Source organism: Paramormyrops kingsleyae, chromosome 1, assembly GCF_048594095.1.
Source record: "Paramormyrops kingsleyae isolate MSU_618 chromosome 1, PKINGS_0.4, whole genome shotgun sequence".
Taxonomy (NCBI): domain Eukaryota; kingdom Metazoa; phylum Chordata; class Actinopteri; order Osteoglossiformes; family Mormyridae; genus Paramormyrops; species Paramormyrops kingsleyae.
This window is the reverse complement of record NC_132797.1, coordinates 72,833,873-72,860,189: the sequence shown is the minus strand read 5'-3', so window position 1 is coordinate 72,860,189 and position 26,317 is coordinate 72,833,873. Positions and strand designations below refer to the sequence as shown.

General features: G+C 48.7%; 2 protein-coding genes across 6 annotated transcripts; both read left to right on the top strand.

The window, feature by feature from the left end:
* Positions 1-567: 567 nt before the first annotated feature.
* Positions 568-7,597, top strand: tsga10 (testis specific, 10). Its single transcript, XM_072698550.1, has 17 exons — positions 568-579; positions 703-932; positions 1,574-1,657; positions 1,740-1,895; positions 1,998-2,177; positions 2,580-2,657; positions 2,746-2,897; positions 3,344-3,459; positions 3,646-3,968; positions 4,068-4,123; positions 4,212-4,338; positions 4,463-4,573; positions 4,865-5,029; positions 5,788-5,990; positions 6,278-6,382; positions 6,659-6,808; positions 7,294-7,597. Exons 3-17 carry the CDS (start codon positions 1,577-1,579, stop codon positions 7,322-7,324), a joined length of 2,034 nt encoding a protein of 677 aa, XP_072554651.1. The 5' UTR covers positions 568-579; positions 703-932; positions 1,574-1,576; the 3' UTR covers positions 7,325-7,597.
* Positions 7,598-7,794: 197 nt separating this feature from the next.
* Positions 7,795-26,050, top strand: cracdla (cracd like a). Of its 5 annotated transcripts, XM_023808580.2 has the most exons (13): positions 7,795-8,057; positions 9,846-9,975; positions 16,904-17,000; positions 17,276-17,352; positions 17,823-17,979; positions 18,252-18,387; positions 19,480-19,638; positions 19,727-19,795; positions 20,306-20,512; positions 20,770-22,357; positions 23,130-23,488; positions 23,948-24,059; positions 24,205-26,050. In XM_023808580.2, exons 4-13 carry the CDS (start codon positions 17,304-17,306, stop codon positions 24,417-24,419), a joined length of 3,051 nt encoding a protein of 1,016 aa, XP_023664348.1. In that variant the 5' UTR covers positions 7,795-8,057; positions 9,846-9,975; positions 16,904-17,000; positions 17,276-17,303; the 3' UTR covers positions 24,420-26,050. The 5 variants fall into 5 exon arrangements, with proteins under 5 accessions (XP_023664348.1, XP_023664177.1, XP_023664263.1 ...); XM_023808409.2 differs by lacking the exon at positions 16,904-17,000; XM_023808495.2 differs by lacking the exons at positions 7,795-8,057; positions 16,904-17,000 and adding an exon at positions 8,060-8,130.
* The last annotated feature ends 267 nt before the right edge of the window (positions 26,051-26,317 follow it).

Genomic DNA, 26,317 nt, shown 5'->3' with positions numbered 1-26,317 from the left:
AGACAAACAGATTCATTGTCCGTATATCCTGTCATAAATTATATAGTGTTTAATGATTATCTAGTATCATTATTAGAGAGGGCTATGTAACAGTACCTTTCAGACTGTTGTCAAAAAGCTTGTTGAAGTGGTGTTATTTGCAGTATATGTATGTTTCAAAAAAGTGATTTTGTGGACAAGCTTTAAGTTTCAGCAAATTGCTGTTACTGCATTGTTTTCCAGTGCCATTACACACTGCTGTGTCTGGTTAGGGTTAGGGCTGCAGGGAGTAGAGGGGTTTGGTTGCCATGCCAACATGCACTGTTTATCAGCACACAGAGAAAAGCCCATTCATTATAGCAAGAAGCTCAGTGGAGCCAAGTGTTGCACCGTGACAGAGGCCACAGCGGCTGGGTGTATTACACAGAATCACACTCGCATGGAAAGGCTATGATTTAACATAATAGAACTGAAAATTGCCTGGCAACAAATTCTTTTGTTTTTGACCAGGAAACTGCATAACAAGAATGCTTACGTGGAACTCTCTGACCTTTCATGTGAAAATAACCACCACACAAACAAAATAAGCAAAACACACAGGTAAGATTTCTGTTCATTTTTCAAAGTGTGTGTTCTTTTGTAGCACAAAGTGAGCAACGCAGTGGCATTTTACCATTCGCTGGCACTCCTGTCCTGTCATTTCCGTGTGTCTGTCTTTTCCAGGGATACATCAGAAGGTCCTGCTTGTGCAGCAAAGCAGCATCACCACAGAAGCTGTGCAACACCGGACTCACCAGAGCCAGCGGCGGTGCTTGGAGCGCACTTGGGTGGATCGCCGGAGTGGATCACGTGGGTGGATCGCACGAGTGGATCACGTGGGTGGATCGCCCGAGTGGATCACGTGGGTGGATCGCCGGAGTGGATCACGTGGGTGGATCGCCGGAGTGGATCACGTGGGTGGATCGCCCGAGTGGATCACGTGGGTGGATCGCCCGAGTGGATCACGTGGGTGGGTCATCGGAAGCGAGAGAGGAAAGGTGTAGGAGCCACTGCCGGCAACAAGCCCAAAGGAAGCCTACTGACAATGTTCACAGGAGAGCTCAGAGTCAGCACAGCTCCTCCAGTGTACTGATATTGCAGTGCAATCTCCTGGTTTGTGTAATTACCCTGTTGAGGACTCTTTGAGGGTAGCTGTGTGAAACGGGTTAGTGTTCTGGTTAGCGTGAGGTTTGAAACTCAGTTTTACTTCAATTTCATTTTGGTCTCCAGCTTACAGGTGCAGAAGCAAAACCCCGCATTTTCAAACAGAAACATGTTGCCTTATGTAGTTCCTTGAACAGAGTGCACTGGTGATGGTTTCTGTCTAAAGAAGGAAACCGGCTAGACAGGGGCAGGCTGGAATTCTCTCTAAACTTATTATTCTACGAGCGACATTAACTTAGTGTATAAAGTGGACGTGCAGCCCTGGTGTGTCATAATGGGGAGTGATGCATTATGGGAGTGAGTTTTGCCTGCAGGTAGAAACCCCGAACTGGGCTTAGAGTCATTGGGGAGAAGACCGGGCCGCAACAAACAGTAATTTGACATTCTGCAGGTGATGCTGAGAAACCGCCGTTCTTGCAGCCCCAATAAGGGGGCCTACGTTAGCCGCAGCCCAACCAGACAGCCCCGTGTAAAGGTAAAGAAGTTCTGATTCATTGCAGTGATAGCTACTACTAACTGTGATTAGATTGCATTTGCTCATTCCGTTTCCCACATAGGGGGGCAGTTATGACTGTGAGCTGATTCAGGTCATGAGGGAAAGGGATGAGATGCATGGCATGCTGGGGAAATATGAACGGCACCTGTCAGAGATCCAGGGTAATGTGAAGGTCCTCACCGCTGACCGCGATAAGACCTCCATGTTATACCAGCAGGTGAGACCTATCAAGGGGGAATCATCTGGGACAGGTTCAACCAGAACTTCCTTCATGAGGTTCCCTGGTTCACCTCCGACACCTCCGTCTCCCCTTGCCAAGGCCCAGGAGGAGATAGCTCAGCTCCACCAGGAGCTCCTGAGGTCAAAGCGGACCAGTTCTCCAAGGAGCAGTGTGATGGCCCAGAATATTCTGAGACGCGTGGAAGCTGAACGGGATGAAGCAGCGGCTGACCTTCGGCGCATGACTATGGAGAGAGACAGCTTGAGGGAGAGGCTGAAGGTAGGCCAGACCACCGGGATGGGGGGGGGGGAGGGCAGCCTGAGGGAGAGGCTGAAGGTAGGCCAGACCACCGGGAGGGGGGGTGCAGCCTGAGGGGGAGGCTGAAGGTAGGCCAGACCACCGGGATGGGGGGGGGGGCAGCCTGAGGGAGAGGCTGAAGGTAGGCCAGACCACCGGGAGGGGGGGTGCAGCCTGAGGGAGAGGCTGAAGGTGAGCAGGTTATATTATAGGACTGTTTAGATCAGGTGACAGCCAAGGAGCAGCTGGAGCTGAGATCATGGAAGGTAGCTGCTCCCTCTGGAGGCCCTTAATGAGTAGGAGCCTCAACCCTGGACACCAATGTCCCAGCAGCACACAGTTCCAGGCTCACGACCCTGTTTGCTCTCCATGTTGCCTGTACAGATCTCACACGAGACCTCCATCAGCGAGCGTGCACACCTGGAGCAGAGGGTGGAGGATCAGCGTCACACTATCGCCAAGGTGAGACTTCCCCCCCCCCAGCTGCTCAGTCAATGGGGGCACACGTCCCACACAGAATGCCACCGATCATGTCGGTTTTGTGTCCCAGCTGGAGCAGGAGAGAGCAGAGGAGAGGGACAGGCAGGCCACGCTGAGGGAGGCCATGATGAACCTGGAAGAGGAGATTCACACCATGGGGCTCAAGATGGCCGCCACAGAGGAGGAGCTGAGCAGAACCAAGGCAGAGTGCAGCATGCTGAGGTGGGCGTGGCCTCACACTGAGTAGAGCCAAGGCAGAGTGCAGCATGCTGAGGTGGGCGTGGCCTCACACTGAGTAGGCCAGGGCAGAGTGCAGCATGCTGAGGTGGGCGTGGCCTCACACTGAGTAGAGCCAGGGCAGAGTGCAGCATGCTGAGGTGGGCGTGGCCTCACACTGAGTAGAGCCAAGGCAGAGTGCAGCATGCTGAGGTGGGCGTGGCCTCACACGCCGATACAGACACAGGCGGGAAAAACATCTGCGCAAAAGAGAGACACGTACACCCACCTGCACACTCCTCGCCAAATTGTCAGAAAAGGTTTTATTCTGCATTTTAACTTATTTTCAAACACAAGCTACGGCAGAGGCTCCCTGTGACATATCTCTGTCTCTATGACGATGGCCGGCGCTGCTGTCTGTTGTGCTGACGTGCAGCGCTGTTGATATGAAGGTTATCCAGTAGCCAGATGGAAGCGGCTCTGACTGACGCCCAGAACAAGCTTTCGACCCAGATAGCGGAGCTGCACAGGAGACAGGGGAGGAGCAGCCAGCTGGAGGAGCAGAATGGTGACGACTGGGCTCCTTCCCGCCCTCCCTCACAAGTTTAATTTGTTTATGAGCTTGGCTCCAGATTCTCTTGTTCAAAGCTAATGACGCAGGACTCTTCCTGGTCAATGTCCTTAATTACAGTTAAATGCTAATCACATTAAAATGACAGTCAGTGCCAAGCTTGTGTGCATTTTTTTTTTGCAGAATCCATGCTACGTCAGCTCAGTGATCTCAGACAGCAGCTCACCGCTCAGAAAACCTCTGTAGATGTACTGAACCAGAGCAGACATGCTCTACAGGAGCAGCTGGAGTTGAAGAGCGGGCTGCTCTCCTCAGCCAATCAGGAACTAGAGCTGAAGAGCAGGCTGCTCTCCTCAGCCAATCAGCAGCTAGAGGTGAAAAACGAGATTCTCTCTTCGCTCAGTCGGGAGGTGGAGTTGAAGAGCGAGATGATCTCCTCTGCCAATCAGCAGCTGGAGATGAAAAGTGAACTGCATTCTTTGGCCAATCAACAGCTGGATGACAAGGTGCCATGAGCATATTGTTTGTTTCTCTTCTTCATCTTTTGATGTGAATGTGGGTATAAATGTGACAAATGGGGATTAATTGTATTTCTCTTATTTAAGGAGAAGAGTTTGAGATGTCTGGAGCTCTCAGTTGAGGAGCTAAAAGACTCAGTAAGGTATAAACATACTTATGGATCACTCTTTTGATGGGAGGAGGGTGTGTGCTATCTGACCTCTGACCTTTGACCTTGTCAATTGCTCAAGGAAGCTTCAGGAGATGCTGGACCAGCAGGAGCAGGACCTGGAGGGAGCGCAGAAGGCAAAGGAAGCGACTCTGAGGGAGAATAAACAGCTTCAAGATAACTTGGACAAGGCTCGCATCAACTCTCAAGTAGGGAGACCAGACCTGTGCCACCGGACCCAGCAGCACACCCGGGGTGGACCGTATTTAAGCTGACCCATGCTAATTTTAATTTGCGGAAATGGACGTAACTTTGGGCTTCACATGTCTGCAGACTCTGCAGTTCAAGGTGGAAGATTCCAACCAGGAGGTGATGGAACTCAAGAGGAAGATCCAGAGCTATGTGGCTGATGCTTCCCGAGTGCAGCGCCTCCTGGTGGCCAAGGTAATAGTGCCGTTATATGCAGCCATCTTTTAGTGCTTGGAAAGTCGAGGTGCTGGACTAAATCCGGGTTCTTGGAGGAAATGGGTGGAAGTTGCTCTCTGTTACATTGATCTACCTCAATTAGTGAACGTAGATAGAAAAAAGAGAGTATTAAGGTTGACACTGATGCCAAACGTTAAAATCTTGGGTCCAGCAGTCAGATTTGTCCCCTTTAAAGGTGGGTGGACCATATGTGTCTAAATAAGGCTGGGAGGGTGACGGGGAGATTGCCTTGTGTCCCCTCACCCCCAGGAGAAGGAATGCCAGGAGCTGCAGGAGGACCGACGCTGTGCTGAGGAGGAGGTGCAGCAGGCGGAGACGGCCGCTGAGGAGGTGCGTGTGGAGCTGCTGGGCTCAGAGACTGAGAAGCGGAGACTCCAGGGCCGGGCGGAGGACCTGGAGGCCAAGCTGCAGGAGGTCAGTGATGTCATCCGTGATGTCGTCAGTGACATCATCAGGGTCCACCTCCTGCATCTGGCTTTCCTCCAAGAGGGTCTAGCTGCAGACGCCTGTAGAGTGGAGCTCCACCGGAAATACGTCACCTCTACAGGAAACACGTGAACTTTAAGGGCGTAAAGTGGAGCTCCGGTTAGGGTTAAGGTTACTGTTTATTCGCTGTAACACAGAGTTGAGGTCACGTATTTCCAGTGGAGCTCCACTCTACAGGCATCTGCAGCTGGACCCTTCTCCTTTCCTCCATCCCACTGTGTACCATGCAGCACAGTGACCAATAGCATAATCAGCCTGTCCCTCGTGATTGGGTATGGACGCCCTTTCCGATTGGCTGATTTTTAATTCCTTGTAACCTAGTAATTTGCCTATTCCTGGTTGTCAAAACAGTCAGCTGGATGATGGCGAGCAGGCAGTGTGTTTGTTTGTGTGTGTGTGTGTGTGTGTGTGTGTGTGTGTGTGTGTGTGTGCAGGCATCTATATATTACCCGCCATGTGATAAAAAACCTGTTATTTTGACCTGTTGGGGGCAGTTTTTTCGGTCCCCACAAAGGGAAACTCAGATAAAAATCTGTCAATGCAATCAGAAAATAAAAAATGCCAAAAATGCCAATGGGTAATGCCCATGGAAGTTAATGGAGAGTCCCCACAAAGATATAGATACCTAATCTGTGTGTATGTGTGTCTGTGTGTGTCCGTGTATTCCCGTGATGCCTCTCGCACAGGCGCAGCGCCATTTGCACTCCTGCCGCTCGGAGGTGGAGCTGCTGCGCAGACAGCTGTCCAGCGAGCGTCTGTCCCTGCGCAGCCTAGAGACCACATTGCTGTCCAGTTGCAGGATGGAGATGGAGCAGCAGCTCAGCTCCCCGGACAGGAACGAGGAGATCGAGCAGCTGAGGGACCAGCTCGCTGCTGCGGAGAGCAGGGCGTACGCACCTCGGCACCGTCAAACCCACACCCTGCCATCGGCAGTCCTCAGCCTGTCCTGCTGTTGTGTCAGATTAGTGTTAGGTTGAGACCATGCCCATCTGAAGTCCCTGCTCTTCCTCCCCCTGTCCTCTTCTCTCTCTCTCTCTCTCTCTCTCATTCTCTACGCTTCCCTTATCCCTCTCCAGTTCAGTGCAGCACCACTGACCCGGTAGGTTGTGGGTTTACGTCCCCTCACTAACCTCACACCTTCCCTGGTCCACCCCACCCCTTCTCGCCTTTCTAAAGGAGCAGCCAGAACCGGGAGGTGATCCATCTGAAAACCCGGTCAGCTCACCTGGAGGCTGACCTTAAGATGACCAAGAAGCAACTCGAGACGGAACGCTTGGAAAGGCAAGGCTGCGCTCTGCAGAGTGGGCGGCAGTCCAGCCCATCTGTTAGGCACTGACATGAGCTCATTAAACACCCCTCTTTTCTAATTAACCCCTCACTCTAGTCATTAGTGTGCAGATTAATGACTTGGCTCCCTGTGCTCTCTGTCCCAGAATGCCTTTAGTGGTGAAGGTGCCATCATGTGTTATTTAGACCTGATCAGGGGTGTGACATCAAAAGTGGAATTTAGAGATACGTGTTTTGTCTCTTCGGCCAATCACACGCTGTCTCTGCCAGGGAGCAGGCTGTCCAGGAGCTGCGTCATCAGGGCCTGCCGCCTTCCCCCCCGCTGGCTGGTGACTCCCATAACCAGCGAGCTTCCCAGTCCCTTGAGCGGGACTACCACAGTGCCCCTGGCCACCTAGGGTATGAGCGGTCCCCAGTCAGGTGAGCTGACCATGCTGAAAACCAGAGGTGGACATTTCAGGTCCAGAAAGTAAAGATCCAAACCAGGATTTTGTTTCAACCAATCAGTTGAGTATAAAGAGTCACAGTCACAGAGTGGTCAACTGGTTGGTTGAAACAAAATCCTGGTTTGGATTTTTACTTTCTGGACCTGAAATGCTGAAAACCAGTTTTACCACAGCTGGTGGGTCTCCTAAACAAACATCACCCCAGTGCAGAAGCTTTCCCTGTTGGGTGATTTTTGTGACCCATTTTTGATTTCGTTTATTCGTTCTACCAGCTATTATATATCCTTAGGCATTCTGGGACAGCAAGGCTGGTGATGCAAATTTTTTAAACAAATTGCTACAATGCAATTACAGCACTGAGTGAAGACAGGTCCGCCACCCGGAGCTGAACGGCGGTGACACGCGCCTCGTTTGCACAGTGCTGAGTCCCTTAAGCTGCGTGTTCTCCTTTCTAAACAGGGGTGTGACGTTCCAGGACCTGCACTATTAAACCGGGATGTCATCAACAGCCGCCCCTCGGGCTCCGCGCAGAAAAGATGGATGGCTCTTCTGTTGAATTTATTTCCCAGGAAATTCGGAGTTTTAGTATTTTTACTAGATATGTAGGACGTGACTGCAAATAAAGCACGATTTTATGAAATAATGATTGTCATCCACGTTGTTTGAACTGAATGATATTTCTTTATCGTATTTTTGTAGTAGAAAAACCTTCCTTGCGTTATAACAATGACGCTAAACATGATAAACCTTCAAATTATTTGTATGTAACTGAAGACACATTAAATATATTTGAAACGTTTGCATATACTGACTTCTGTAGTTATTTGTTGCCTAAAATACAGTCACACTTCCCGACGAGATTCAGGCATTTCAGTGACGCCATGTGGGTGGATGTCCCGCGTGGGGGCGCTATACTTAATGACCTGCCGCTGCTGGCAATCCCGTTTGCTGCTGAAAGCTTTATTTTGACAGTGCAGGTGAAATCCGGCAATTATGGAGTTACCAAGACTTTGTACAGACATAATCCCCAGCGCGTCAGGTTTTTTTCGGCAAGGCTGAGAGCAATTTTGCTTTCCATTGGCTGATAGCAGCTGTTAAACTGAGGCAACGCCACCCGCTGACGGAAGCGCGCACAAGCTCGCTCCCTTCGCCAGAGGCGGTGAACGCGCCGCGGGGATGCGCCTACCCTGGAAAATATCTCAGTATTAACGAGTCGAATAAAGGTGAGTGACTTTGCACTTTTTAATTTCAATCTGCGTCGCCTGTTTATACGGAGTGGCAGATTTCCGCATGCAGGTACCAGGATCACCAAGTTTAAAGTGTTTAGTTATCTCTGGAAATGTGTCGCTGGTCTCAGGCACCTCTTCCCCTAGTCAGCGGTGTCTCACTTTTAAAAACGCTGAAATGGGGCATTTGCGAATATTTCATGCGAACCAGAGATTTTTCACGCGAGAGGTGCAAGGTGAATGTTAGTTATTTTCGCAGGGAACTTCTTCCCATCTGTTATGTGAATTAAGTTAATGAAGCTGTTACCTTTTAGCGCGTGCGTCTTTTAGTGTAATAAAAAAAGTCACCAATCAGATTAAATATAATTTTGAGACCAATTTTGTGTATGTTCGGAGTTTAAATTAATGTTAAAACTTAACTCATGAATGAAAAATACAAAGTATGCATGCCATTTATCCTTTCGCCTCATTTTCTGTTGTTGCGGAGAAATTCTTTAGTGTGGATAAAATTATCCGCGCAGATTCCTAGAGGAATGGATTAAATCTGGTTATAATCGCCCTTAATCTCATATGCGCTCTCCTTTGGATTTTGTATTTGCAATATAAATTGTGCAGCAAACATTACAAGCTTTCAAATAATACGTCTAAAATTAATCAAGGTTTCTATCTGGGGTGGTATCTTACCCACTTTCATTATTTGGGCCACAGAGTTGCACATGCTTAGTCTATTTATCCGTTAAATACCACGTTTCTAAATAATGTTAAAATGTACAAAATTGACGTCTGCGTTTCATTTGCTAAACTTTTACTTGGAGTCGCAGTAAATTGACAAACTGGTAGGTTCTGGTACTAACGGGGACGTGAAGCTCAGATACAGACACATCAGTAAAATAACTTTGTAACGCGATTATTATATGAAAAGGGACTAGGACGTTCGCTTATCAGCTATTTTTCACACTCTCTTTTTAAGATTTCCGAATGCGTTCGCAATGTACAAGCACTAAAAAAAGAGAATAGCAACGTGATTTTACATTAATGGACATTGGATGGACCCAGGCTAGTTTAGCCATACTCACGTTTCTTTGACTGCTGGAAAAAGAGAATACATTAAGTAAATGACCCCCCTCCCTTGGAGTTTGTACATATCATCATGTGAGGTCACCCTGCGGTGGTAAAATGAGTTAAACAGTAGCCGAAAGTCGTTTGTATTTTGCTCTTTTCATTAGTCACAGTTATGTGTTATATTTCGTTGCTGGGGTGGTGTAGTAGAATGAAAGTGTGGAAGGAACCCCCCCCCCCTCCCCCCCCAACGTGTAATGAAAAACAGATATATTGGTTAATCCTGTAAAGACACAGACCTCCAGTGCAAAGACAGTTGCCTTAGCTTAGGTTGCCTTGATGTTGAGGCAGAACTTTGGCGATTGCGTGGTGGTTTCTGTGTAGCGCTTGATGTGTGAGCGGAGCGTCAGAGTCTCTGCTGATGATGATGGTGTGCAGTAAGAAAGGCAACACAGAAGAAGGCCCAACTTCTGCGTCTTGGTGTGCAGTCGCTGCATAGGGCGGCACGGAGATGGAGGAGGCTGTGAAACAGGGCCACCTTCAGTGCCTAAAAATAGGGGAACGCAAGGAGAAGCGGTGGACAGACGGGGGGCGGGAGAATGAGGCAGGCTTATAGGAGAACTGGGGCACAGCCAGCTTGGAGGGGAGAGATGAATCAGGACAGCGACTGCCACTTTAAGGAGTTCAAATATATGTGTGTTGATTTATTTATTTATTTTTTTGCAGTTTTTGTGAACGTGAGGACTAATATGAGAAAAGCAACCAAGAGGAACTGGACTGTAAGCCTTCAGATGATCACCTGATCTGCTTGGAGCCCTCCCTGACCCGGAGACTTCTGGAATCTTCTTATCAAAGGGTGATTAAAACTTCACGGGTGTTAATGTTAGCCATTCGTTGGTGGAAACCAGTGTGAGTGAAATTCCTGGACAGCAGGGACGTTTGTGGTGAATTTTCAGTTTGCAGTTGTGCTTGTGATGCATATTTACATTTGCCCAAACATTAGATCCTGGTGGATGGTTCAGATCAACCTCCTATTAAAGAATGTAGCAGTGTATTCAGGGTCGTGCTGGGATTTGAGCTGAAAGCCTTGTGGCTTAGTTCAGTTGCCTGCCACGCTTTCTGCCTGTTTTACTTCCTGATGAATTCTTTCTTCTGTCACTGTGGGGTGGTGGTGGGGGGTGTGTGCAGTGCAACACAATGCAGGCTGTGAAAAAAGGCACAGTTGCGAGTTACTGCTCAACGGACAAATTGAAAGGGAGACCTGAGTCCTCCTCAGTTCACGACAAACTGTTACCATGAAAATTCACCTGATTGTCTGGTATGGGGCTGGTCCCATACGGCAGATTGGGTTCCAGCGTATGTCAGCCAGATTGCGTTGTTACAGCCTAAGATGGGGAACTGTTACATTTTGGAATGTGACCCTGAGTGCGGTGAACATCACATCACCCTCGGATTTGCTCAGGGAGATCAAAAGGACCGCGATGCTGAGCTCCAGGTCCACGGGGAACAGGATCTGTGGGCCGAAGGGTGGGAACAAGCAGCCGGTTTCTCCTAAAGCTAACAGAGCTTTGTGGTCCGGTCACTCCTGTGAATAGGCCTGGAAACCTCTGGCACAGATACGCTGCAGCTCTTTGGAGAGTTCCTGCTGCTGTCTGTGTGCTTCGGAGCTGCAGTTAAAGTGCCGACAGTCGTGCCGATGTCGCGACGATAAGCAAACTATTAAATGATGCAATCAGCTTAAGCAAATGCTGCCTGTTGGTTAAAGCATGAGGAACGGAGGAGAAGCCAGCCTGCCTGTCTAAACACTCCACCCGCTGAAGGAAGCATCACCCTTAGTCTCTACATGCAATGAAAATCTCCGACATGCTTTGTCACCATTACGTCTAGTGGACTAGATTAGGGTATGAAACGCTAGAGTGAGTTTTTCTCTCAGTCCAGCAGCCAGACATGAAATTCATGAATCGACTGTAATCATTTACTGACAGGGAGTGAAACGTAATGACTTCTCCTTATGGCTTTGACAAGGGCGATTTTGTTTGATGCCAGCTGTCATCACGACAAGGCTGGACAGTTAGGTGAATTAAAAAAAACCCAACAAAAACAGGTTCATCTTCACTCAAATATCACTTTCGGGCGATGTGTATGCAAAACGCTTAAAGGCCATGCAAATAGCCACGCTTCCTGTTTAGAGTTTGCTGTCCTGTTTGGCTGACTGCCGGGGTCAAAGTACACCTATACAGGTGTGCAGCATTTCCTGTTTTATCGTGCCGTGGATCTTGGGGCTGTAAGTATGGGAAGCTGTGTGATCCGGGTTTGGGGCGTCTCAGGGCCGGTGCTGATCACCGTAGCTAATGAAGCGGGATTCCTGCTCTTTCACGGCTCATCGCCCTGGTCTCCACCAGGCCCGTTGTCTGCATCACCATTCCTGGGCTTGCTGGTCAATGAGCGGCTATTAATTAATCGTTAAAACGGGAACGTGCCATTAGTGAAGCACGGCGGAGTAACCATCTAATAAAAACTGAAATCTCCAGTAAAAAGTCAGTGGGAGCCGATGCTGTTGGGATTGCGGAGAGTAACTCAACGTAATTGAGTGACTGGTAATTACGAGCTGGGAAGACTGCGGTGTTGAGGGAAACGTTCTGTAGCATCCTGCTGACATTTGGAGGCTGTTTCCATGTGGGCCAGGGAACAGCTCTAAACGAGAGGTCACGCAGTTCCCACAGAAACCACAGACATGGCGGAGAAAAGCATGACTGCTTTCCTGTCCCCGGGACGCTCCCTCAGCCTCTTGCAGGCCACGCTCGCTCTCCGTCCGGCGGGTGTCCGTGTCTGCGATAGCGCTTCCTCTGTAGCTCCGTCGCCTTATTCTTGCAGGTCTTGGCTCTGTGTTAGGCCGTGTTAGCTAACAAACCTCCAGCGACCGGAGCAGCTCGGTTCTAAATTCAGCCCAGAGCGTCACACGTTGACGTTAGCGATGCGCTAACAGCCGCGCCATGGACGGCAGAGGTGGACGTCATCAGATTGCCTCTCCACCTTCAAGAAATGCATCAGGATCCCATCTGTTCCTTGAATTCCTCTACTAGCCCTATGTATCTCTACGTTCCCCGTCTCTTCTTTTATTGCACTCCTGGTCCTCCAATAGTCTTTTTAGGTTCTTGCTTTGTTTTAAGTTGCTGTGTAGCTCCTGATCCAATACTGGTTGCACTTGTATCTGGACTTTCGTTGGACGCTCAGCCTAGCTGCACTTTTCCCTACCTGACTTCTTTCATATATATGTGATGTGCAATTTGCCTGATTGCACATCGCTATGGACAGAAGCATCTGCTGAATGTAAATGTGTTAAATGTAAATGGATGTGTACCGTGTGTCTGTCTCCTGGCAGTGTGGCTTTTCTGAAGGCCCACAGGGGCAGAACTATTCAGACGGGGGTGGAGAGGTTTCTTAGAGTCCCTCAAACAAAAAAAAAAGAACGAAAATATATGATGAAACGTCCCGAACTGGCACCGACGCGTGAAACTCCACAGCAACGTTCATCTAAGAGCCTTGGTTGATGATTGCCCAGAAATGACCTCATCGCCTAGCAACAATCACCGTGACTCCCACTTGCTGGCATGAACCTTTTCTCTCTAACGGCCAAACGCATGCATGCACACAGCGAAGATGCTGCTATGCTTGTGCTTGACATGTTTCTACCCTGCTTCTCCTGGGCACACAGCGACTGTGTCTCTAAGATGTCTCTCTGTCCTCGTGCTGATCACCGGTCAGTTTTGTGCTCTGTAAGTGGATCACAGTGGACGGCCGGCGACTGAGTGTTATTTGTGATGCATTGTGTGTTCACAGCAAATGCAGAGCGGGCCTGCAGCCCCCTGTCACCCCCATGCTTCTCTGCATCCTTATATGGCCTTGCCGTGTGTGTATATGCAAATCAGGAAGTGCATCGTGGGTACAACTGACTTTCCCACATTGTTTGTGAGTTGAGGTGTTTGGATTAAAGGTTTGTTGTGTCGTTGGGAGTCTTCCTATTTATGGAGGTCTGTATTTTATTGTGTGTGACATACCCATCATATCTAGACAGCAAGGATTTCATACTTTGCCCTTAGTCTTCCCTGAATGATCTGCGGTGAATTAGCCCAGAGATGTAACTACAGACTTGTGAAGAACAAGGACTCATTGTCGTTGCAGTCTTGGAGGTTAACCTGCACACCATGTCTGGTCATTCTTTCTTGCAAGCATTTGACGCCTTTTTTTTGTTTCTGTTTGTCATGTTTTGAACCTGTGACCACGATCATTCACTGTCACGCACACAAGCCATCACACTCGGTCCACGCTTAGTCTCACGCCCACACAAGAAATCTTCCAGTAAATCTGTATTATTCCATTATAAACCTAAAATTAGCTACATCAAAAGCGTCGGGGTAGTTTTCACACCCTACAAACTATTTACAAGGTAAGAAAACTCTTGCATATATGTGCAGAAATGTCTCGAATTGAATATCTCACTCCAGCCTGCTGAGTATCGGTGAATCTGCGGTTTCTGTCTACCAGGAAGTGAGCGCCTTGGATTTCTGAGATTTAGCCCGGAAGAGTTATTACCGCTGTGTTGTTGTGCGGCTTCTGTCGAGATCTGAGCGGGTCAGTCAGAGCTGTGTGGTTACTGTGAGGTCGGGCCTTGCATTCTGTCAGCGCCCGTTTGTGCAAACATCGCCGTGTGTGTATGCAGTCCTGAGAGACCTTACCGAAGACACAACGGTATTACGGTCTAAGTCCTGCTATCGTAATGTTACCAAAGCTCCCCCACATTCCGCGATGGTTGTCGGAGGCAGTCTGCAAGCCGAGAACCGGAAGGACACGTAATCATGTCGAACCCTGGCTTCAGGAAACCCTAATTTTTCTGGTCAGCAACCCTGTGCAAAAGTTTTATGTAGTCAAAGGCAATGTCTAAAATGATATGGGTAAATGGTAAATGGTCCTCCCAAATGTTACTGATACCTTGGATGGCTAGATGATCACCGCTTCAGCTCCCAAAACTCTCCGCAGGGGCACTCCAGTCATTCCATGTATTTGTTAAATTTCACAACCAGCTCATTTAATTTAATTAGTTAAAATCAATGAGCTGAACATGGTCAAAAAATACTTTGATGTGCTGGATGGTTGCTGCTGGGGTGAGGTTTTGGAACTTAGTATCACATAGTATCACAGTTTGACACCAACGTGAAGATGATGCCTAAATGATTGTCCTTGACGGCCCAGACTTTAACACGGTACTGTGGCTCCCCGGATGCTGGCTGGTGACGTGGGACTGAAAACGCTGTGTGACACAACCCACCACCCACCCACACACACACACACACACACACACACACACACACACACACACACACACTAATGTATTGTGGGAATAGGGGGTTTCTGTCCTGTATGCTCTCTGCTGTAATACTCCGTTTCTCCAGCGGAGGCAGCGCACTCAGGATGGCCCGAGTGTTTCTTCTTGGTTTCTGGCAAGGCTGCCACACAGTGACCCCACAGTGTCACTGAAATGTTTAATGTCATGCAATGACTTAGGAGGCTCACCAGGCAACCAGGAAAGGCATCTGGGTAGAAGTAAACTGGGATGGCTGGTCAGCTGGGACTGTTACCAGATTGGCCAGATATGGCAGAGATCACGGACAAGAAGTGTTTCTACTACTGTCTGTGCCGTCGGTCTCTAGATTAGATTAGATTAGATTAGACTTTATTAATCCCACAATGGGGAAATTCTTTGAGAAAACAGCAGCAATAATGAAAAAAAGTGTAGTGGATGCCGTCTGTGCCGTCGGTCTGTAGAGGTGTAGTGGATACCGTCTGTACTGTTAGCCTTCATTGGTGAATGATGATGTAAGTTCTAAAACATCTCTACCTGGGCTCGGATAATTGTACTTGTCATGATGGTGTCGATCCAACTCCTCACACTGCAAGCAACCTCAGGCTGAAATGCGAACGGTTTAGGCTGCACACTCGATACGCCATAGAGTTCCGAAGATCTCTTCGGTTCAGTGCATGGGGCTGATCGTCAGACACTACTGATGTGCTTTGCTTTTCTCCTGTGTAAACAGTCAGTGGTAAAAAATAAAACTCATATCATCTCCTATGGTCACATGACATGCTTTCACAAACATGCCCATTGAGCATGCTCAGCAAATCGGGCCAAGCGAGAGAGGTGCAGGGGGCGGGACTTAGGCAGTGGGACACACCTTGAGCAGCTCTCCTTGCGTCTAGTTAAGCAGCGCTTACAGCCGCGGGCGGCACGACGGTGAATGTTGGTCACGTGGGGATGTAGCTTTAAGGCCTTTGGCGTGTTGTGGGATCACCATGGCTGGCTGGAGTGTGAGAACGGAGCTCCAGAGTGATGACTTTGCCCCTGTGGGAACCGGCCGGAGCAGGTGAGAGAGAGAGCACCTGAGCGGGTTGCTAGGTTTCTGCTACGATGCTAAGATTGTAGGATAGAATTGGAGATAAATCAGTGCTGTTCTTGCGCTTCTGTACCAGTGCAGTGAGCCTGTCTAAGCCTCCAGTGCTGTTCTATGCTTATTCTTCCTTGTTCCTTTATGGTCCTTAAACCTCACATGCACACTTGCCCTAGTTCTGATACCTGGATCTCGCCCTTTCCAAAGTTCATCACTGTAGCTGATTGACGTCATCTGTCTCCTACTTATCTGTCTGTTGTCTTCTCTGGGGTGGGTGGGGGTGGGGAATCGATGACATGGAGAGCTGTTCGTGTCCTCATGCTTAACACCATTAGGTTAGATGACCCTAACACCCCTCCACCCCCACCCTGATCTCACTGACCTGCTTGGCCTGATGTCCGAGATGATTCGCTAGACCTGTGATTTCATTACACGACAACAGATGCAATCCCTTCCTGGACCTTTGATTTCATCAAAAGTAGCACGGTTTGTCAAGGTGGGTGGTGGTGCTGAGATGCAGCTGGGAGCTGAGCCTCGGGGGGGCGGCGGGCAGTGGATCTTCCGCAGTGGATCTTCCGCAGTGGATCTCCCTAAAAAGGATCGATCCTATAAAAGGGATTAAGGTCCATGTGCCTCCCTTCTTCTGTAAATACCTTCATGGCTGCTTCGCTTCTTGCTGAGCGTGTGTCTATGCAGGCTGGCAGCGTGGGACAGGACATGCACATTCTCCCTTCAGCAGGGGTTAGGGTCCGTGCCCCAGACTCAGGGTGTAGGAAACATGCAAAATATTCCTCAAAATCCGATGTAGACATGCAGGGGTGTAGCTAGAAATTCTGGGCCCCCTGACAAAATGTCACCTTGAGCCCCCATTACGGTCCCCATGGTAGATTCTGCCAAATGGGGGGTGTCCCTGGTAGATTATGTCGGGCATGGGGGGGCTATAAAGTGCTTCGGCCCCCTGAATCTGCTAGGGTTTCTTGCCGGTGGTGCTGCAGTCACCCCAGACAGAATTGCATGTGTGCTATCTAGGTAGGGTTTTAATATTCAAGCCAGGTGGTTGTCAGGTCCAATCCCCTGTACCAACATCCCACTTAATTTAACTCATCCTCACTGTCATCAGTCTTCTAGGTAATAGGATCATTTCAGTTAAATACTGATAATATTGATAGATAAATAAATAAGAATGATAACTTTCACTCATTATTCTGTGCTCTATCAACATAAAGACAGCGCATTTAATTTGAGGTAAATATTTATCTGAATCTTTGAGTACACAGATGAGTAGATTAGTCAGTGTTGACCGTGGTGCTGGCTCTCTCTCTCTACTGGGCTTTATCTCAGGCCGTTGCATGACGCAGCATGACCAGTGCAGCCAAGGACACTGCGTGACATGCGTGTGAAAGGGTCATACATCAGCTGAGAGGGAGAGACATTCGACGTGAGCATTTCCTTTCTAATTAAAAAACACGCAAGGCATCTGAGATGTGGAACTCCAGTGTAAAGATCAGAACACACCTCAGTAACTTTTGGTGTTACTTCAGAGAACATTTTTGCATTTCACCTCAGGTTGGATTTCTTAATGTTAATCACAACATAGCTGGCAATCAGACCATCCTTTTCTGGGCCAGAAGGCCTGCTCTTTGACCATGATGACACCTGTTGGTCAGAATTGATATGACAGTTGATCTGACGTCTCCGTTCCTTCACTTGCAGCAATTACCTATTGGGCCTAGCAGAGAGCATGGACAGCCCTGGGGCGGAGGGCCCCGGGAGCAATGAAGACCTTGCAGGTTAGAGCGCCCCCCCTGTCTTCTCTCTGTCGGCTGCAATAATCAGGGCAATTCAGAGCTACTTGTTTTTGTGGATTCCTCTTCTGCTGCTCTTCTGTACTATGACCTAGCCAACACTTATCCAGGGCATTTTACAGCATGTAAATCCAGTTTTAACACACAAAACCCAGGTGAACTCATTAAATATGGACTTACATTCTGCTGACTTACAGTATAGAAATTCCTGCTGGTCACCATCTGAAACAACAGTGATGTTGATGTCTTGAGAACTGAAGACCCAAACTTCGTTCAGTTTAGGTTTCAGCTTAACATACTTCTGAAAAGTAATGTGGGGAAACGTGAGAGTGACCATCTTAGAACCTTCGGGCCAATATTCGGAGGGATGAGCCCTGAGTTGACAGGCCCATCACATGACTGGGGAACTGCAAATTATTGAGTCAGATGGCCAAATATTTTGAATTTCTTTATAGTCAAGAAGAAATCCAGGTTTCAGATTTTGAAGACACGTCTGTTTGGGAGGATAAAGAGGAAGGATAATGAAGATTCGATGAAGCACACCCAGTCCGCTAGTGACATCACAGCCCCGGAATGTCTCAGGGGCGGCTCTGACTCCTTGGAAGACTTTGTGTAAGTTCCTCCGTCCCAACTCAGAACTTGTCGCTGAAGAGTAGAAGACTTGTTTTGATATTATGTGATGTTGAGTTTCATTGAACAGCTACACGTTTGATTCTTTACACTCCAAAAGAATAATGGATGTTGTTCTAAAAGCATGAATAGTTCTACAGAAATAGAAAGTACCTGTTAAATGGCTTTTGTTATGTCTAATAAAGCTGGAGAGACTCTGGGGACAATGGGGTTTGAAGGCTACATCTCATTCTTTCTCTTGTCCCCACCTCCAGCTACTCCCCAGGGACACTCGGGTCCCGAGCGCTGTCACATGATAGCATATTCCTCACCAACCAATCAGAAGCTCCACCAGAGCCAGAACGAATTCTCTCTCAGGAGAACGTGCATGGCAAGATCAGAGCTCTGCAGGTTTGGGACCAGTTGCTGATGGTCGGTGATGGTAGCAAGCATGATGATAATGAACATCTCCAACTGTGGTTTTGATACACATTTCACATAAGTAATGATACCTCAGCAGCAACTCAAAAACCAAAGACCAAATTTTCTGGAGATGTTCATGACATTATGAGCTAACTTTAGTATAAAAATGATCAATTTTGAAATATAGGTTTTTTTTGTTATTGAACTTTTAATATTTTAATCAGTTATTACATAGTATGTATTCATATGGGGATGGCATATTATTTATTCAATCTATAGAGCTGGAATATAGCTTTAAAACAATATGAGGTCTATTTCTGTGCAGCTTATATTAAGGTAAATATAGCCAGTCAAAATCATAGTCCCCCCCCCCTCCAAAAAAAAAAGTTAAAACTTTGTTCGCTTAAATCTCCCTCAGTATTGATCCAAGACACGCCCAATTTCAGTTTCATGAGTTACTCATGTGACCAAATCAGCATGCCAAGTTTCGTTAAAATTCATGACGATGAGGTCCGAAAGTGTGATGATTTGGCATGGAATGACCCCATTGAAAATGTGTTGTGAGGATGGTGACGGTATGGATGATGCTGATGAGGATGCTGATGGTGTTGATGATGCTGATGAGGATGGTGGTGGTATTGATGATGATGAGGATGCTGATGGTGTTGATGACGATGGTGACTGTTGGTGTTGATGGTGACGGTGTTGATCATGATAATGAGGATGGTGAAGTGTTGAGGATAATGAGGATGGTGACGGTATGGATGATGCTGATGAGGATGCTGATGGTGTTGATGATGCTGATGAGGATGGTGGTGGTATTGATGATGACGATGGTGACTGTTGGTGTTGATGGTGACGGTGTTGATCATGATAATGAGGATGGTGACGGTATTGAGGATGATGACAACGATGATAATGAGGATGGTGATGTGTTGATGACGACGATGGTGGTGAGGATAATGATAATGGTGCCGATGAAGAGGATGACAGTGATGATGAGGATGGTGATGGTGGTGAGGATAATGGTGCTGATGATGAGGATGATAGTGATGATGAAGATGTTTGGTTTCCACTTAGATGAAGCTCCAGCAGAACATTCGGCTGGGTCCCCCACCCATGCTGATTCCCACTAAGCGCACAGATGACACTGGTGCCAGCTCTGAAGATGACGGGCTGCCCCACAGCCCCCCTGACGTGTCTCTACACGAGGGCCTGGAGCCAGCTATAAGCCAGAAGGTACCTGTACGTACGATGAATCGCAATCTTTCCCCGTGTTTCCTACAAGCCTTTGCTGACTGAAGCCTGCTCTCCATTTCACTTACAGAACCCTGACTCCCACAGGCACCACAGCACATTGAGTTTAGCCGGAACGGGAAGTGAGGAGGACGAGCAGGTATCATTCCTCCGGCGTATCATTCCTCCGGCGTCTCATTCATCACCAGCAGTTCACTAACGTTTGCTGGCATTTTCCAATAGTATTGAGTGTAGATTACAGAACAAAAATGGGCATATGATCTGGGCCTCAGAATGCGGCCAGCCTGCCAGTGATGTAATCCGGGGGCCTCAGCATGCGGCCAGCCTGCCAGTGATGTAATCCGGGGGCCTCAGCATGCGGCCAGCCCACCAGTGATGTAATCAGGGTGCCTCAGAATGCGGCCAGTCTGCCAGTGATGTAATCAGGGTGCCTCAGCATGCGGCCAGCCTGCCAGTGATGTAATCTGGGTGCCTCAGAATGCGGCCAGCCTGCCAGTGATGTAATCAGGGCGCCTCAGAATGCGGCCAGCCTGCCAGTGATGTAATCAGGGCGCCTCAGAATGCGGCCAGCCTGCCAGTGATGTCACATGATGCTTTTGGTCTTGTGTCTGAAACCTGCTCATTAATTCTGTATGTGTTGCTCTTCCAGAGCCCTGCCCAACCTCCGTCCCACCTTCTGTCACCAGTGGGCAAGTCTTCTCCCAAGCCTAGTAGCACCATGGCCCTCAGTCCCGTAGCAGACTTTGACGTCCCTGCCAGATTCATCCCGTGCCTGGACAACTCAGCCGCCCGTCACCGCATGTCGGTGAAGCCCCGGAATCAAAGAGCCAGCACCAAGGGCCGGAAACCAGCCTTGGTGAGACGACACCCCGGCACGCTGGCCCTCCTCTTGGGCTTCTCATCAAATTAGCCCAGGATGACTTGCATTGTGTCCTCATTGGTCTCTTGCATGAGAATGCCTAAGAGAACATCTTGTTTCTGTGTTGTGTCTGAGTATTTTGTTAGTCACTGATTTCTCCAAAGCTTTTCTATGTCGGCTTTATGTCTGGCTACCTCTGGACTATACTATTAGATGTGTCTAACTACAGGTTGTCTCTCTTGTCTCTGGACCAGAGTGTTGAAAGGCCGCGCTCAGAGAGCTTAAGCACCCTGGAACAGGCCATTTTGGAGCGAGAGCAAGAAGGAGAGGAGGTTCCCAAAGAGGCAGCCCGCTGCCGCTCTTACTCCACTCAGATGTTATTGGAGTCAACTCCTGAGAGAAGAAAGCAGGAGCTGGGGATGGGGGCCAGTCTGGAGTTTCCGAGGACTGCTGCAGTTGACCTGGAGCAGCCTGTTCAGCAAATGGAACAAGTGGCTAAACGTGCCCTCCTGCCCCGGCCTGTGCCACGGGTCCCGGAGTCCAGCCAGCCTGCAGAGTTAAGTCCTACAAAGGTGCTGTCCTCTCCTGGATTTGCTGAGCTACCAGGGACGCCTACTAACAAGCCCCAAAGCCCCAGCAAGGCACAAGGCACTAAGGACCTGGTGAAAGAAATTCTGCAGAACTCTGGTCAGCGATACTCTTCCAACTACCCAGTAACACCAAAGACCCGTGCATCTGATTACACACCCCCCAAAAACACTCTTCAGAAGCAAGGTGACCTGGGAAACGGAGCTCAAGAGATGACCCCAGCAATACAGTTGGATCCTTCACCCAACCCTCAGCTCTGTACAGTAGCACCCACCAAAAACATTCTGCAGTCTGGAGACTGGCAACCCATAATAACAAAGACATCATTACCGAAAAAAGCTACCCCAACAACTATGGAACAGTGTGTGCAAGAGGGTGCTGTCTCAAGGTCAGCCCAGAGAACATCAGCGCCACCCACTGTTCAGGATGATCAACAACCCACAGAGGCTGTTAGGCAGCAGAGACCCAACTCTGGGTCATTCCGATTCTCAATCTCTTCAGCCTGGGACAGACCCAGGACAAGCAGCTTTTCTGGTGGCGTTGAGGGGGGCTCAGCAAGGGCAGAAGATATGGTAAACAAGACCCCCTCCAACCATAAGTTCCAGGAGCCCCTAACAGCCAGAATGGAGGAGATCCCACTGCAGTCAGTGACCAAAACAGAGGAAAATCTGGTGGTCAAGAGTCCTTCTAGCATCCAGCTGCTACAACAACCAGCGGGAAGTTTGGGAGTAGCCAAATCTAAAGAGCTGCCCTGGTCTGCAGAGCAGAGTACCATGAAGAAGAGAGTGACAGAAGAGTCTGTGAAGTCTGGGCAAGTCCTGGGGAAATCAGGAGGCGGCTCTGACATAAAGGAAGTTCAGGAGGGTAAGAGCACAGGAGAGGAAGACACTCAAGGCAGGACTTCCTTCGGGGTGAAGCTTCGTTCTACTTCCTTGTCCTTGAGATACCGGTCAGACATAGCCCAGTCAGAGCAGACACACAAGGGCCACATTGCTGAGTTTGGTCCCCCCTCCCCCCCTGCACAACCTCCTCCAGCTAAGCTAGCAATCTCTGAGGAGCAGTGGCCCAGAGCTCTTCATTCTCCTAGACTGGATGACGAGGAATGGGATAGCTCCACAGACAACGTCAACACCAAGCCCCCGTTCCTGAGAAAGCCACCCTCTCAGAATCCTGACAGACTCCCACCGCTGGTTGCTCCTAGCCTGCCCCCATCCACCCCGCTCAGAGAGAAGATCGAATGCTTCAAGCAAGGAGGTAAAGACCACCATGCACGCTGTTTTTGAGATGATAAATCAGCATGTAGGTTATGGTGGTACTCATGGGTGCACGCTTGAGGGGACGCACTCGAAGCTAGGAGAGTGTGAGAGGAATAGTCTGAGATAGTGACTTCCAGCTGACAGAGGAACTTATGTCACATTACATGGGGTTTCCCAACAACCATAAAAATGGCTGCACCCGAGGTTAGTGCAAACCTTCCTGTCATCAGGTTGGTTTTTCTTTTATAGCTGCGGTTGCACTGCCCACAGATCTTTATCCCAGACCATTGTCTGGACATGCGAACAAGTTGTTGGTGACTTGTTGCCTCACACCTCTGGGACCTGGGTTCGAGGCTTTGCCATGGCTCTGTGTGTGGAGTTTGCATGTTCTCCCAGTATCATCAGAAGATGATACCTGTGCACGCCTGTCGGTGTGAGTGAATGGTGTGTGACTGTGCCCTGCGATGCATTGGCGCCCCATCCTTGGTTGTTACCTGCCTTATATGGCCAAACCCTCTGGGATTGGCTCCAGACTCCCCACAACCCTGAATAGGACAAGCGGTTACAGCAAATGGATGGATGGATGGTTGGAATTGGTCTAAACCAATATTCCTCAACTGGTGGATCACAACAGGTCGAAATCGATATTTGCCTGGTTATAATATTATGTGTAAGATCTTGCCTAAACTTACTTTCACAAGCATTGTTGAAACCTCACATCACATGAGTCAATATCTTGTCTCTGTCTTCTGTCTGGTATATTTTTCCAGCTCTCTGTGCAGACACAGGACCCCTGTCTAAGTCTGTTCCCGCTCCTTCAAAGGAGGGGGAGCTTGCAGCCTCTGAGCCCGTCTGGATGTCCGTGGCGCGGGAAAAGACCCGAAGCCTCCAGCAGATTTTCACCAGCAAGCTGGCACCGCTCGGCGGCACCCCCCAGGGCTGGTCTCAGAGGCCTCCACAACCCGTGGCCCGGGACAGGGAAGAAAAGAAGTTAATTACCCATCTCGGCCAGGAGGGGGCCCCCACATCTGCCCCTATGGAGAGGAAAGTGGACACGGAAGCAGCAATGGAAAGTAGGTCTCCTCTCATGCCAAAAAAGGCAGAATGGCCAGCCCATCTGGACAGCAAGGTAACGCATGACCACTAGGGGTGTAACGGTTTAATGAGCTAAATCTGCAGACATGTGATTTTTGCATGCCAAAAGGTGTCCTTGAATCAGATTTTGTTTATGTTAGCAGATTGTTAGCTTTGTATGTTAGTTTGCCTTGAAGCATAATATTAAATGAACAAAGATCACAGAACTAGATGGTTTGGGATAAGAAGTACCGACTAGACACAAAGCAGATCTTTTATGTTCACACTAAACTGAGGTCCCAAGAGGGGCCAAGCAAGCGTTTGAGAGCCAGGTGAGTGGTGTTAACATTAACCCAAGACAGACCTGCTGTGTTATTGAAAGAAACACGAGATAGCAATCACCATTTGTGCTTGTGCAAAGATCGTGCAGGTGCATTGAGGCGGGAAGTCGGGGGTGGGGGGGGCGGGTGTCTGGTTGCTCGTGGGACTCAGTTCAGTCTCTGTTTACCTGTAGACAGAGCTGCGGAAAGGCAGCTTTCCCGTCACGACTCAGCAGAGACCCCTAGCCGAGGGCAGGTGTGAAGAGAAGGTGGACAAGAGGGTGCCCATAAATGTGCATTTCCCAGGTACCAGAACAGCCGCACAGGACTGAGGAGATTCCAGTTGGTTGTGTGTTCGAATCCCGGTTCATAGCAGTGAGTTCCCGTGAGTGTGCCTGTGCGTTTACACCAGTGCGTGCTCAGGGGCGTGGCCTCTTCATCTCTCTTCCAGAGGTGCTGGCCTGCGCTGCCTCTGAGGCTCACGCTGACAAAGACGAGAGGTGGAGGAAGAGGTCAGAACTGCAGTCCCTGCTCTGGTCGTCATCTCCATCTTCGTCACCTCCAGCGCCGCCCCTGCCGATTCCTGCGTCTGGAGCCGGCCAGCCATCCTGGTTGGAGCTGGCCAAGAGGAAGTCACTGGCTTGGAGTGATAAGACCGTGGACTGAGCGGGACAGAGGGGGCCTAAGGACAGAGTGTAGAAAAACGAGTATCCCGACAGACCCTGCTAATGTGACCCCCACTGCACGCATAAGGCGTCCCAGGGCCCTGCCCCCGTGTGTCCACATCCCCTCACATGCTCCTCCGTCTCACAGCTGGGTTTCTTACAGTGACCTCTGCCTGGCTGACGTGGCTGTATATGAGGCTTGGTGTGCCCCTCTGACCTACAGTACATCAGCAATCGCACCAACGCTCATATACAGCCAAGTATGCAGCTCAGAGATGAGTTGGAGCGGACAGGGTCCATGTGTGTGACCTGTAGGCGGGGCACAGAGCTTGTTCCTCGTGGCTGTAAGGGTAGCTCTGTGTGTACGTGCCCCCCCCTCCCATGGCATTGGGTTTCCAGCAGTCTGGTCTCGAATGGCTCCGGTTTGAATTTTGCACAGGAAAACATGGAAAGCATGTCAAGAAATACTTTTGTTAAAAATGCAGGGTGGTACGTAAACCACAGTTGTGTTAATTAGAACTCCTAACAACCATTAGCATATTCCGCTTGTTTATAATTCAGATGGGCTAGATTTCCTTTAACACCTCTTATTTCCATTAGAATAAAAAACCAAACAAAATTATGCCTTAAAACACAAGAATATCCTCAGTTCTAGTTCCTCAGTTAATTCAGTAGGGAATTAAAAAATTGTTACAGAATTAAATCTTTTTTTATTGCATTTATGTATAAAATATTAATTTTATTAAAGCATTATGTAGGCAATAAAGTTGATTAATACAGTGATGTAATCGGGGGCCTTGAGGTTGTGGCCTCCCAGCCTGTGATGTAATCAGGGGCCCTGAGGTTGTGGCCTCCCTGCTAGTGATGTAATCTAGGGCCCTGAGGTCGTGGCCTCCCAGCCAGTGATGTAATCGCGATTGATTGATTCCAGGTCTGGCAGAGATAGTCGTTCATGAGCTGGATGCACTAGTCAAAGCCTAGATGATCCTCAGAGGGAATTTTCCCTTGAATAATATTCTTTTAAGTTGCTACCATAAGAATGTACATTAGCATATTTTAATTGGAGTTGTTTTGGCTCAAGGAGCCACAGTGAAAAGGTAAAATTACACTGTAGTGTCAATGAAAAGGTGTACAGAAAATGTAGAAAGTCAATAAAATTCACCTGGAAACTTAGTACATCTGAAACATCTGCTGGGAACTTTGACCAAGGACATGCATGGAGGCTGTCCCTTGTAGGATTGTTTAGTCAAAAAGATGATCAGATTGAGGATAGGTTAGATTTCAGACACCTGACACTGTGAGTGCTGTATAAGTGGGTCTCAGGCTGGGCGTTGGTCTCCTGCAAGTGACCCAAACGTGTGGGAGGTGAAAGCCAGAAGGGCCCCAGCCCCCCCCCACTGCTGAGTGTGCTTGTTGATAAAGTATCATAAACCCAAGCCGGGTGGTGGGATGGGTGGGGGTGAGTCTGAGCTCTGCTCTGAACGTAATTCTGGAAGTTCTCTCTGGTTGTGAGTTTTTGAAACTTAAATAGCTTTTGTGTGGAATTTCTTTGGTTACGATCTTGCGGAGGGTCTACCAGCTTCAGAGACGATGTATCATTTTGTGAAATAAAACTGCTTTTGTTGAACTTGAGCTATTGTTCGCATCACCTGTGGTGATTCAAAGGTTGTGTGTGTTGTATTTGGCTCGGACTCAGAATCTGGAATCTTGCTCCGGCTGTGATTATCATCGTTAACTGAGACGTAAACTGTAAGGAAACATTTTTGTTAACTGAAATGACTTGAAAATCAGAATCAGAATCAGAAAAACTTTATTGATCCTGGAGGAAATTGCTCAAAATAAAAATAAACCACAGCTAAACGAACACTATAAATATTGCCACCAGTGCTAACTGAAATA